The sequence below is a fragment of the Coffea eugenioides genome, chromosome 2 (genome assembly GCF_003713205.1).
Source record: "Coffea eugenioides isolate CCC68of chromosome 2, Ceug_1.0, whole genome shotgun sequence".
In the NCBI taxonomy this organism is placed as follows: domain Eukaryota; kingdom Viridiplantae; phylum Streptophyta; class Magnoliopsida; order Gentianales; family Rubiaceae; genus Coffea; species Coffea eugenioides.
In genome coordinates this window covers 2,559,706-2,571,906 of record NC_040036.1, presented here as the reverse complement: position 1 = coordinate 2,571,906, position 12,201 = coordinate 2,559,706, and the positions used below count along the sequence as shown (strand labels likewise).

General features: G+C 38.9%; 2 protein-coding genes across 2 annotated transcripts; both read left to right on the top strand.

The window, feature by feature from the left end:
- The first annotated feature begins 316 nt into the window (after positions 1–316).
- Positions 317–3,947, top strand: LOC113763191 (O-glucosyltransferase rumi homolog). The gene is made up of 7 exons (XM_027306935.1): positions 317–795; positions 855–1,429; positions 1,527–1,719; positions 1,892–1,956; positions 2,202–2,412; positions 2,946–3,294; positions 3,382–3,947. Exons 1-7 carry the CDS (start codon positions 583–585, stop codon positions 3,387–3,389), a joined length of 1,614 nt encoding a protein of 537 aa, XP_027162736.1. The 5' UTR covers positions 317–582; the 3' UTR covers positions 3,390–3,947.
- A 3,277-nt stretch (positions 3,948–7,224) lies between these two features.
- Positions 7,225–11,815, top strand: LOC113762380 (O-glucosyltransferase rumi homolog). Its single transcript, XM_027305816.1, has 6 exons — positions 7,225–7,859; positions 8,804–9,378; positions 9,501–9,693; positions 10,201–10,265; positions 10,539–10,749; positions 11,132–11,815. Exons 1-6 carry the CDS (start codon positions 7,674–7,676, stop codon positions 11,492–11,494), a joined length of 1,593 nt encoding a protein of 530 aa, XP_027161617.1. The 5' UTR covers positions 7,225–7,673; the 3' UTR covers positions 11,495–11,815.
- Positions 11,816–12,201: the final 386 nt, after the last annotated feature.

Sequence of the window (12,201 nt, the reverse complement as noted above, 5' to 3'; positions counted from 1 at the left end):
ATTAGAGATGACGCATTTCGAAAATTTTCCATTACAGACATTAGAGGACTCTAAATAAATGCTTTAAACACTCGTGTAATTCTCTGCGCTGTCGTTCATTCTTTTGTACTTTCTGGATGCTAAACAAATTCATATGAATTTCTGATTCAAAAATGTAGTAACATTCCATGATAATTCTAGTACAAGTTGGTTATCTAGATAATGAATCTTTTAGAATTTGGACAAAGACTGTTTAATCTGTAATGGACATTAACAGAAATCCCCAAAATTCGATTGCACGCCTCAGTTCCGGAGGCGCATTACTCACTCAATCGAAGCAATCCTTCCCGCTTAATCCTCTTTTATAGCAGCAGATCTTTTTCTTTCTGGCTAGTGTCTGTGTATCTGCTGCTTATCGTTTTCTTCTTTTCCTTTTCCCCTTTTTTTTCCAGCTTTACACAGAAAACCGCTGCAGAATTGTTATTGGCTTTTGGTGGTCAACAAAACTCTTTTCAGCTAAGCAGCTAGGTTGTTAAAGTAACCTGGCAGAAGGTTTGGAAGCTGAAAGGTTGCAGTGGCATAAACTAAAGGAGGGAGGTAAAGATGAGGGAGCAAGGGCAAAGCATGCTGAATGGATCAGGGGTACATAGGCCTTCCTGGGAGAAGATTTGGCTTCCAAAGGTGCTAGCTAAGAACACTATAGGGATATTTCTCTTGATTCTTCTATGCATCGGGGCCTTCTTCTCTACGCGTGTGCTGGATTCTTCTGTTATTGTAAGTACTAGACCTCCCTCCTCAGCACTTCTCATAGTTTGTGTTCTTGATGCTGCGCGCGTTATGTACCAGTATCTCATACTCAATTTCAAAACTTGCAGTCACTCTCCATAAATTCCCTAAAGAAATCAACTTTTTCCGCCATAACATCACATAATCAACCCGGGAATAAACAAGTCGAAATCCCGCTCAATTGTTCACTAGGTGATGCTACCCTGACCTGCCCAGCCAATTACTATCCATCACGGTATTCAGCACGGAATCCTGACCCTCCATCGGCAGCAACGCAGCCCACGTGTCCGGACTTCTTCCGTTGGATCCACGAAGATCTATCGCCCTGGAAGGAGACCGGGATTACAGAAGCCATGGTGAACATGGCCAACAGGACGGCCAATTTCCGACTGGTAATAGTGAATGGAACGGCGTTCGTGGAGACCTATGAGAAAGCATTCCAAACCAGAGACACTTATACTCTGTGGGGGATTTTACAGCTGCTAAGGAGGTACCCGGGCCAAGTCCCTGATTTGGACCTCATGTTTGACTGCGTTGACTGGCCCGTCATCAATAAAGATTCTCACTCTGGGGCCAACGCCACGGCCCCGCCGCCTTTGTTCCGCTACTGCGCTAACGATACCACGTTGGACATTGTTTTTCCCGATTGGTCATTCTGGGGTTGGTACGGACTTCGTTTATTTATTTTAGTTATTTATTCATTCTGGTTGTTGTTTGACAGATTTTATTTTTCTCCTCTTAATGGAACGATTTATTTTCAGGCCTGAAATCAATATTAAGCCTTGGGAGGCTCTGTCTAAGGATCTGAAAGAAGGGAATGAGAGGAGTAGATGGGTGGATAGGGAGCCGTATGCTTACTGGAAGGGCAACCCTCAAGTTGCAGAAAAGAGGATGGACTTGCTCAAGTGTAACATTTCAGACCAACAGGATTGGAATGCTCGTATTTATGCTCAGGTAATAACCACGATTTTACATACGTGGCAACAACTATTGGAGTATTATGTAGCCATAAATATGCTTTTATTTAGGTGATGAGATAGATCGCATTATAGTAAAGACTGGAGGCAGTTTGTACTTAGCACTAGTTAGTTATTAAAAGCTTTTTGGCATTTCTCCACATTCACAGGACTGGGGTCGGGAACAGCAGCAAGGTTACAAAAAGTCCGACTTGGCAAGCCAATGCATCCACAGGTATATGAGAGTAACTAGTTTAAATTATGTCTCCTTCTTGACCTGGAAATTTGTTGCTCTTTTTTTGTCATTTCCCAAATTCCATGTCTTCTATTGTGATGCCTCTTCCTTTCGTCCTTTCTGGATATTACTTGTGTAGTTGGCCCGCGCTTGACGCATATATGCATCTCTAGTATCTTCGTACGTTTCTTTGTGCTCACTTCATCCAGAATTGAATTCATTCCTTCCTTGTTTGAATTGTACAGATATAAAATCTACATAGAAGGATCTGCTTGGTCGGTCAGTGAGAAATACATATTGGCCTGTGATTCTGTAACTTTGCTAGTGACGCCACAATATTATGATTTCTTCACTAGAGGTTTGATGCCTTTGCAACACTACTGGCCCATAAGGGAGGATAACAAGTGCAGAGCTATAAAGCATGCTGTTGACTGGGGAAATAGCAAAATAGAAAAGGTAATTTCTTGATCCATATTATTTGCAATATTCAGACTACAACTTGGTTCATCATTGCTTATATGGCAGGAAAGTATTAATCGTTGGCTTCAGATTCTGCTGCACTTTGATTGATCAATCAGGGGTTAATCTCTTTGGAGATTTATCATCATCTGAAATCAGGGGTTAACCTCTTTGGAGATTTGACATCTTGATACATAACTCTCAGAATTTTTATCTAATTGGCAGTTTTGCTTGAATCTGTCAGTGAGGATAAATAATCTGTCATTTCTTTCTTCACCTAATGGGAAGAATTTTAAGTTAATGGTTTCGAAACTTGTGTGCTTTGTGCCAGTGTTGCATCTCTATATAATAAAAACGTCATGATAACAAGCTTGTCAGTTGGCTAATGTTGAGGCCCCAGGAATTAGACGTCTTGGATTCTAATTCCCATGCCCCTCCCCCTCTTCTTAAATCCCACTTCTCTGCTAGGGGGAAAAAAAGGGCTCTTGAGCAGATATATTGATACTATTTTTGGTTGATGTATATAACAGGCGCAAGCCATTGGCAAGGCAGCAAGTAATTTTGTTCAAGACGAGCTGAAAATGGACTTTGTCTATGATTACATGTTTCATCTCTTGCGTGAGTATGCGAAGCTTCTAAAATACAAGCCTAGCGTCCCTCCAAAAGCAACTGAACTTTGTTCTGAATCGATGGCTTGCCCTGCTCAAGGTCAGGAGAAGAAGTTCATGATGGATTCCACAGTTAGAGGTCCTAGCAGTGAAACTCCTTGCGTCATGCCGCCTCCTTATGACCCTGCAACTCTACATTCTATTATTGACAGAAAGCGAAACTCGATAAAGCAAGTAGAGACATGGGAACGACATTACTGGGATCAAAGAAGTAAGCATGTTTAGGAGTATATTATCTCGTTTTCATCCTGTTTGTATAAAAAATGTGCATGACACTGAAAAAGGTGTGTATTTTCAGACTTATAGCAAAAGATGTGCATCACAAAGGGAACCAGGTTTCTTTGTTCATTCAGCTCTCCGCAGAGATGGATCTTAATTACGATGGAACGCTAGATAGCCAATTCTTGATCTCATACATAAAGTGCAGACAGAGATATGGATGTCCTTATTCTCTTTATTCACATATTGCCTTTCAGAAACAAAAAAGATAGAAATGTGTGAGCCTGCAAGATCTTGGATCCTTCCTGTCGGATAGTTGCTGGACAAATTGAGGGTTGAGACAGATCAAAAGATCCTTGTGCAAGTGCAAAATATAACATTCTCGCTCCGCTCCAAGTCCTACCTGCAACATGCTCACAACTTGGCTTTGGAAATCAATGGCAGCAGCACATTCACTTACAGATTCTTCCATGCTGACCTTGCCAACTGAGATTTCCAACAATGGAGGTACATCCTCTCAGGTGATTGCGTCCAAGATCCAGCAGCTGAAGCTGAAAGAGCAGGCGATGTTCTGGAGGAATAGTTACTTGGAACATATTTTATTATTTTTATGTAGTCGTGGCAATATTCTGGAGGAATAGTTACTCGGAACATATAATTTCTATCGTTTCGGAAAAAAAAAAGTTACTCGGAACATATATTATTATTTTTGTGTAGTCGTAGTCCCGTCGAGGTCTCAGAATTTCAAGTCTGCAGTATCTCTTTTGGTAGTTCTCCCGTACGCTATTTTCAGTCAAAGTGAAATGAAAGGTTCAACGAGGGAAAATGCAGATTTATAGTGTAAAAAGTGCCATAATTAAACGAGGAAAAATGAAATGAAAGGTTCCAAAGCAAATTGTACGCTATTTAGGGATTAAATCAAATACGGGAAAACAATGAGCAAACTTATTTATTTTATCATTTTTTTCTTTGCAACACAGAAGAAGTGCTTCTATTTAAATTAAAAGAGAAATTGTGCAAAGTGCAAAATATATGATAAAAAAAATTTTCTAATCTTTTTGATGCGATATAATTTTTTCACTTTTTTTGTTAATTTTGGAATAGTGTTTAAAACTTACAAGATATAAATGAATCTAACTTTTTTTTTTGAGATGATAACTGTTATATAACCTATTTTATCTTATAGTAAGAGGAGATGGTCTGAAGAGGCCCAACGGTAATTTGAAAGAAACTAAACTACTACCGGATCAAACGGATGCACTATATATTCGTTTAGATTTATTAAATAGAGCCGCTTAAAGTTACAATTGATGGGAGGTAAAGTTTGAACCCTTGACCTCCTACCGCACCAAGCTTTAATGCTTTGGTAGCGGTGGTTGAATCTAATTAGTTAGTATATATTTTTTTAACGTTAGTTGACCTAGCTCGTGGGGACTCCAACAAAGACTGTGGGAATTGGAAGGCCACTCGAATGTAACCTTTTAAAATTTTATTGCCGTAGTTTCACTTTGCTCTTTTCATTTTATTTTTTGAGCAAAACTGTTCAATTTTATTGATAGAAAGAATAAGCGCCTACACGGTAGAGGGGCCATCTTTACATTTACTCTATACTCGTACTGCTCCTATATGTACATACTTTGCTGTCTATCAAAACGTGCATCCGGGATTCCCCACCCAGCCTACAATCAATCTCCACTTGTCACGAGCTTTTGACAGCCGTCTCCACGAAGCACCAATAATACGTTTCTAATAATAGTTTCGCTTTGCTCGGAGGGAAAGAAAACATTCTTCGATTGAGTTGATTTTTTTTTTTTTTTTTTGTCATCACTGGGGTATCCGGGCCTACACCCGACTAGTCCCACAGCGCCCCAGCAGAGCGGACCCGACCGATGCTGAAGAATTTAACAGCTGGGTTGCTGCCTGGGATCGAACCCAGGTGAAACTCAGCTAAGGAGCCTCCTTCCACCAGCAGACCAATCCAGCGCGGGCTTCTTCGATTGAGTTGATTGAGATGATAGAATTGGTGTCACTTTTTTTACTAATTTAAATACGAATCTCTCCTGATACATCAAGTGCAAAATCCCCCATTGTGATTAGTAGATTATTACACGAAACAAAATTTATTCAGGATACACTCTTAGATAGTAGTTACGAATTTTCTTGTTAAAAAAAAAAGAAAACATTCTTCGTTTCCGGCTCCAAGTCACATTGACCTTTTGCATTCACACTTTCTGCCTTTACCATTTTATACTTCTCTTGTTTAAGTTTGATTTCTGATTTTTTTTTTTTTTAACAGTTGCTCACACCAGTCATAACTTCTTTTTTTAGAGTTGTCTCGAAATCAGACAAGTGGAGATTTACCTTGTTTGCAAAATATCATCTGAAATACATTTTTAATTTATTTTTTATTTTATATATATATTACATTATAAAAAATGTTAAATTAATTATTTAAAATAATATTTTAAATACGCTTCATTATGCTTTCTTTTAATGCATCAGACGAGATTTAAACCTCATCATGTGCCAAAGAATTATAAGACGCTCTGCTCTTGATGACTATCACACCAATGACCAATTAATTACACCAATCATAAGTCATCCCACCCACGCTTGTTGCCTCTTGGTCTTGGCTCGTTTTCCTTTATCTTTTTTTTTATTTTTTTGCCCAATAGTCTTGTAGACACCAAATTCAAAAAATGGGTCCCATAATTTTTGTCTTGCCTCCATCTCTGACAGATCAATAAATGAGTCAGATTTGGTGAATATGGAAAATCTTCAATAATGTGTTTGGTAATAATTACCCCATTACGGGACTAACATCTGGTCATTAAAGCTGTTAAACACTTTCAACAGTGTCGATAGTTATTCTCAGTACATATTACAGCTGTTCATCTTCTCTCCGGGAGATTGTTTTAAAATACTACTACTATATGTTTTAAAATACTAGTATAAACGATTCCAGCGATAGGCAAGGTGAACAGGAACAAAGGCCACGTCCGGTAAGTCGTTTCGTCGGCGTTAAGAAACTCCGTTCCTTTCCAGAGCACACGTCATACCCACCCGGTGAGTTAGCATTATTAATAGATTCTGATGAACAATTTTCTAGTGTTAACATCCAATGATGCAAGTACACTAGTTCCGTGAGAAGCAGCTCATCCATGGTCAAATAGATGAATTTTTTTTTTTTTGAACAAGTCAAATAGAGGATTCAAATCCTGTTATAAGTCTAGGTTGAGTAGAAAATTTGTTCAGGTGATATTTTTTCGGTACACTGTACTGTTTGAAATAGTTGTGAGTGTGTTTGGATTGTAAATTATTTAAAATAATTTTATAAAAAAATATTATATCACTTTTTTGATATGATATATGTAAAATAAAAAAGTGATTGAAAAATATGTTAATGATGCAAGCAAATCAGTGTTTGTAAATAAGATATAAATAAAATGAAATAACGGACCATCCAAAATTATTCGCTTTTGTAGACATTTAGATAGATGATCTTTACCTCCCCGAAAAAAAAAAGACAACTTTCTGTACTGCAATAGAGTGTAGTTTACGCGGCTGCCTTTGTCATTTAATTTTGTTTATTGTCGGGATGCGAAACAAATTTGGTATCTTCCAAATAATCTCGGGTAAAATTTATAAAAATTCGGAGAAACACACAATTTAGCAAAGTATTAATAAACTAGTCCTTAGGATCTCGTCGGACACTACTTTAATGAATGGATAAAATATACTAATAATAGGAGTAGTAAATTAGTAGTATTATAAATCCTATAATTTGATTGCACGCGTCAGGCGCCGAGGCGGGTTACAATTTGATTGTTGATGTGAGAAAAATCAAAGTCGCCAGGAATCACGAGACTCGCACTACGTCACGTTTTGGGTCCCGTGTTGTTTTTCTAAGCTACCCTCGAGAACTTTCGCCAAAACGCATCCTTTTTTTTTTTTTGCTTAATCCTCTCTAATCCCTTGAGTTTCCGAACGGCAATTTTTTTGATCAATACTTCTCTTGTCTTCCACTGTTTTCTCTTCTCCGCTGTACAGTTACTTAGAGGGTTGGCCTGGTAAAGAAACCACAGAGTTAGGCAATTGGCTGGGCAGCATCATCCTTCATCATATGCTAGTAATTCTTTTCTTATCACTTTTTTGCCTTCTGGGCCAGTGTCGGTGTAAAGCTGCATCTCAAATTCAAAGTCTTCTTTTTTCCCTTTTGTTGCACGCTAATCTCAAAAACCATTGCAAATTTTTCTTCGATTGGTGGCTAGCAAGGCAAATATATTCAGCTAAGCAGCTTAAAAAGGGCAAGAGGACGGGAGAAGTTTTGCCGGCTGAGAGGTTGCTGAGATAAAACTGAGGTGGTAAAGGATGAGGGAGCAAGTGCAGAGCATGCTGAACGGATCAGGGCAGTATAGGCATTCCGCTGAGAAGATCGGGCTTCCAAGACTGCTAGCTAAGAACACTGTAGCCAGATCGTCTCTGGCGATATTTTTCTTGATTCTTCTGTGCATCGGAGCCTTCTTCTCGACGCGTTTCCTGGATTCGTCTGCTACTGTAAGTACTTATAACAGATTTCTAGTGCTTCTGCTACAGTAAGTATAACAATTGACAAGCCGTCAGATTTCTAGTCTTCTGCTACTGAAGTACTATAATTCACTGCCGCAGAGTACATTGTGCTCATCTGTCTCTGACGCCTATCACCCTGCAAGAATAACTTGAAAATTTTTGGAATTTGTTGCATCGTACTCGTATTTATTACTGTACCTAGAGTTTTTTACTTTTTTATTTTCCGTACAATTTATTGGACAGTAAAACTGTAAAAACCTTTTTGCGGTGCTAATTCATCACAATTTTTATTTTTATTTTTTTGGTTAAATAGAAGTTAACGCATTGAACTGATAACAAAGTAAATACGGTATGCAGGTTTTTTTTTTTTTCAAGTTATAGTTGTGAAAGAGGTAAGTTATTCATATTTTCATGGTTGCATTTGAATATTGCAAATTTTGAGATTAAGGTTCTGTTTCATATCCTATTTCGTCACTTAAACTTAATCTATAAGAATTCAGATCTTAATTCAGTCATGTTTGATAATAAAACAAGAACATATGAATTAATTAAGTGATACTAAACTTTCTAAATAAAATTTGTTTCATGAAATAATTGATGAACTTTTTAGTCATATATATTCAAATATATTAGATTTAGTCCTGGTTTGATAATCCAATTTAGCATTCAACTCAGCGAACGTGCATTAAATTTTTTAGACAAAATTTGCTCCAAAAAAATAAATGATCAGTTATTCATTAATGTGATAATATACTGTTGATCTTTATTTTTTTTCCCATTTCACTTATAGCCTTGGTTTCTTCTTCCGGTGTCTGTTTTTCCCATTTTCTAGTTCTGTTTTTTGAATTGTTTTGACGTGGAGTAGGATTTCTCTCAATGTTTGTTTTATTCACTTGCTACTACTATCTCATACTCGATTTCACTATTGGCAGTCACTCTCTGTAAATTCCCCAAAGAAATCAAGTTTTGCCACCATCCCCGTAAACCCCAAAAACCATAGACATAAACTTGAAATCCCGCTGAATTGTTCACTGGGTGACGCTACCCGGACGTGCCCGCCCAATTACTACCCATCAAAATTTTCAAAACCAAACCCTTACCCCTCTTCAACCACAACACAGCTGACGTGTCCGGACTACTTCCGTTGGATCCATGAAGATCTATGGCCCTGGAGGGAGACTGGGATTACAAGAGCCATGGTGAAGACGGCTTCCAAGACGGCCAATTTTCGACTGGTAATACTCAACGGAACAGCTTATGTGGAGACCTATCAAAAAGCATTTCAAAGTAGAGACACTTTTACTCTATGGGGGATTTTACAGCTGCTAAGAAGGTACCCGGGTCAAGTTCCTGACTTGGATCTCATGTTTGACTGCGTTGACTGGCCAGTTATCAAGAAAGATACTTACCATGGGCCCAATGCTACGGCTCCGCCCCCTTTGTTTCGCTATTGCGGGGATGATACCACATTGGACATTGTTTTTCCAGATTGGTCATTCTGGGGTTGGTACGAACTTTATTTTGTTCCATTGCATTGTTGTAGGCGTTTCTGTGGTTACAACAGCACAATCAATCAGGATTCCTGGTGAGCTAATTTTGATTTTTCTTTAATGGAACAACAATTTTCAGGCCTGAAATCAATGTAAAGCCTTGGGAGGCTTTGTCCAAGGATCTTAAACGAGGGAATGAAAGGAGTAGATGGGTGGATAGGGAACCGTATGCTTATTGGAAGGGCAACCCCCATGTTGCAGAAACCAGGATGGACTTGCTCAAGTGTAATGCTTCAGACAAACAGGACTGGGGTGCTCGTGTTTATGCTCAGGTAATGGTTTTAGTTTTTGCATACCCGGACAAATTTTACATCATCGAGAAGCTTGCATTGCAAAAACTAGTTAAGATTTTACACATCTTGTATAAGCAGTTCTGCATTGTAGCCATAGTACAAAAATATTCTTGATTTGTTCTATGATCAAATGCAAAATGGCACACTCTAAAGTTGAACAGTTTAGCTATGTAACTTAATTCTGGAAGGCTTCGGTTAAGCGAAGGTGTGTATCCACGAGGAAAGACACGTTATTTGGTAATATTTCTGGTGGATTTGCCATTTTCTAAAATTGGCCTCGCCTCTCATACATGGAAGACCTCAACTTGCACTTGTTTTATCATATGAACGAGGAATCATCACCAGATTTTCCATAGAAAGCACCATTCTTTAGTTGCTGCCAATTTGCATCTAAGATGGATTTTTCCAAACTTGTAGAAGAGATCTAGAAACTATTACTGACAAACTATTAATTCTAACAATTATGGCATTCTATACTCTTAACAGGACTGGATTCAGGAACAGCAACAAGGTTACAAACAGTCCGACTTGGCAAGCCAATGCATCCACAAGTATGAGATGATTTAAATTGGCTTTGATGTCTTCATTTTACCCGGGAACTGTTGCTCATTTTTCCATTTCCAAAGGCCCCCCCTCCCCAAAAAAAAACTTCTATATGACATCTCCTCTTTTTAGTTATTATTTATGTGGTTGGTGCGCGCTTGAATAGATTGCTCAAACATATGCATGTCAAGCATTCGCACAATGGTTTTATCACTTATGCGCTGCTTTGTCTACTTAATCCAGAATTCAATTGATTCCCTCCTCCTCTCTGAACGATGCAGATATAAAATCTATATTGAAGGATCTGCATGGTCTGTCAGTGAGAAGTACATTTTGGCCTGTGATTCTGTAACTTTAGTAGTGAAGCCTCGATACTATGATTTCTTTACAAGAGGTTTGATGCCTTTACAACACTACTGGCCCATAAGGGATGATGGCAAGTGTCGATCTATAAAGTATGCTGTTGACTGGGGAAGTAGCAATGAGGAGAAGGTAAGCTCTTGATTCAGAGCACTTGCAAGATTCAAACTGCATCTCTTTTTGTCCCATTATAGCTTATATGGGAGGAAAATTTATATTCATCGGCTTGAGGTTCTGCTGCATGTTCATTTATCACTATTTGAAATCAAGGCTAGCCTTTTGATAGTTGACATGTTAATTGATAGCAGTAGTTTATCAGTGATTGTGAAAATGCTTAACTAATTTGATAGTTTTGCTTGGATCAGAGTATAGAAAATTAGTTACTCCCTCCATTTGCTTGTGGAACTTGTGTGTTTTTATCTTACCATTGTTGTGGTCATTCTAACAGAATCTTGATAACAAGCTTTTGAGCAGATTTATTTAAGGACTGTGTTTTGCTTGACATATATCACAGGCGCAGACCATTGGTAAAGCTGCAAGTAAGTTTGTTCAAGATGAGCTGAAAATGGATTTTGTCTACGATTACATGTTTCATCTATTGAATGGGTACGCAAAGCTTCTCAAATACAAGCCTAGTGTTCCTCCAAAAGCTATTGAACTTTGTTCAGAATTGATGGCTTGCCCTGCAAAGGGATTTGAGAAGAAGTTCATGATGGATTCCACAGTTAGAGGCCCCAGCAGCGAAACTCCTTGCGTCATACCGCCTCCTTATGACCCTGCAACGTTTCATTCTATAATTGACAGAAAACAAAGATCAATAAAGCAGGCAGAGACATGGGAACAACAGTACTGGGATCATAGAAGCAAGCGTGATTAGGGTTTAGAGCAAGTTTTCTTTGCATCCTGTTTATATATAAAAATGTTCATTAGCATAGAAAATGGTGCACATTCAGGTTTTTAGTCAAAAGATATACATCCCGAAACCAACCGAGCAGATGTCTTTGTTCAATCATTGCAGCAGCAAGTGTATATTTTACAGTTTATAGAGAGTATTTGGAGCATGCAGGCCGAATTGAAGTTCCATTAAATAGCAGACGAACGTGAAGTTTGACTGTGGGATGCGATGTCAGTCACAGACGATAACAGATAACAGGGGAGGGCTTCGCACGCTTGAGCAATGCTGTGTCAGACAGACGGAGGCCTTTTTTTTTTTTTTTTGTCAATTGTCAACCCTACTCCTAATCCTACTCTATCTACGGGGAGGCTCAACTGAGCCTATGGGGACCGATGGGGACAGAACCACCATCGGACCAAACGGGTGCACGACGCACCCGTCTGGATTTGAAGCAAGCCACAAGAATGGCATATTGGTGGGAGAACCCTTGCCTCTCACAAGGTTTAAGGGCTTGGTGGTGGCCACCAGCCCAAGGGCTTGGTGGTTAGACAGACGGAGGCCTTGGTGGTGAATTATTTTTTGAAATTGAGACTTTTAGGCCGGAATTTGGTGGATGGATCATGGCCCATGGGTAGCGAGGCTTATGGCTGTGGACCACGCGCACATCTACGGACGTTACATGAAAGGCC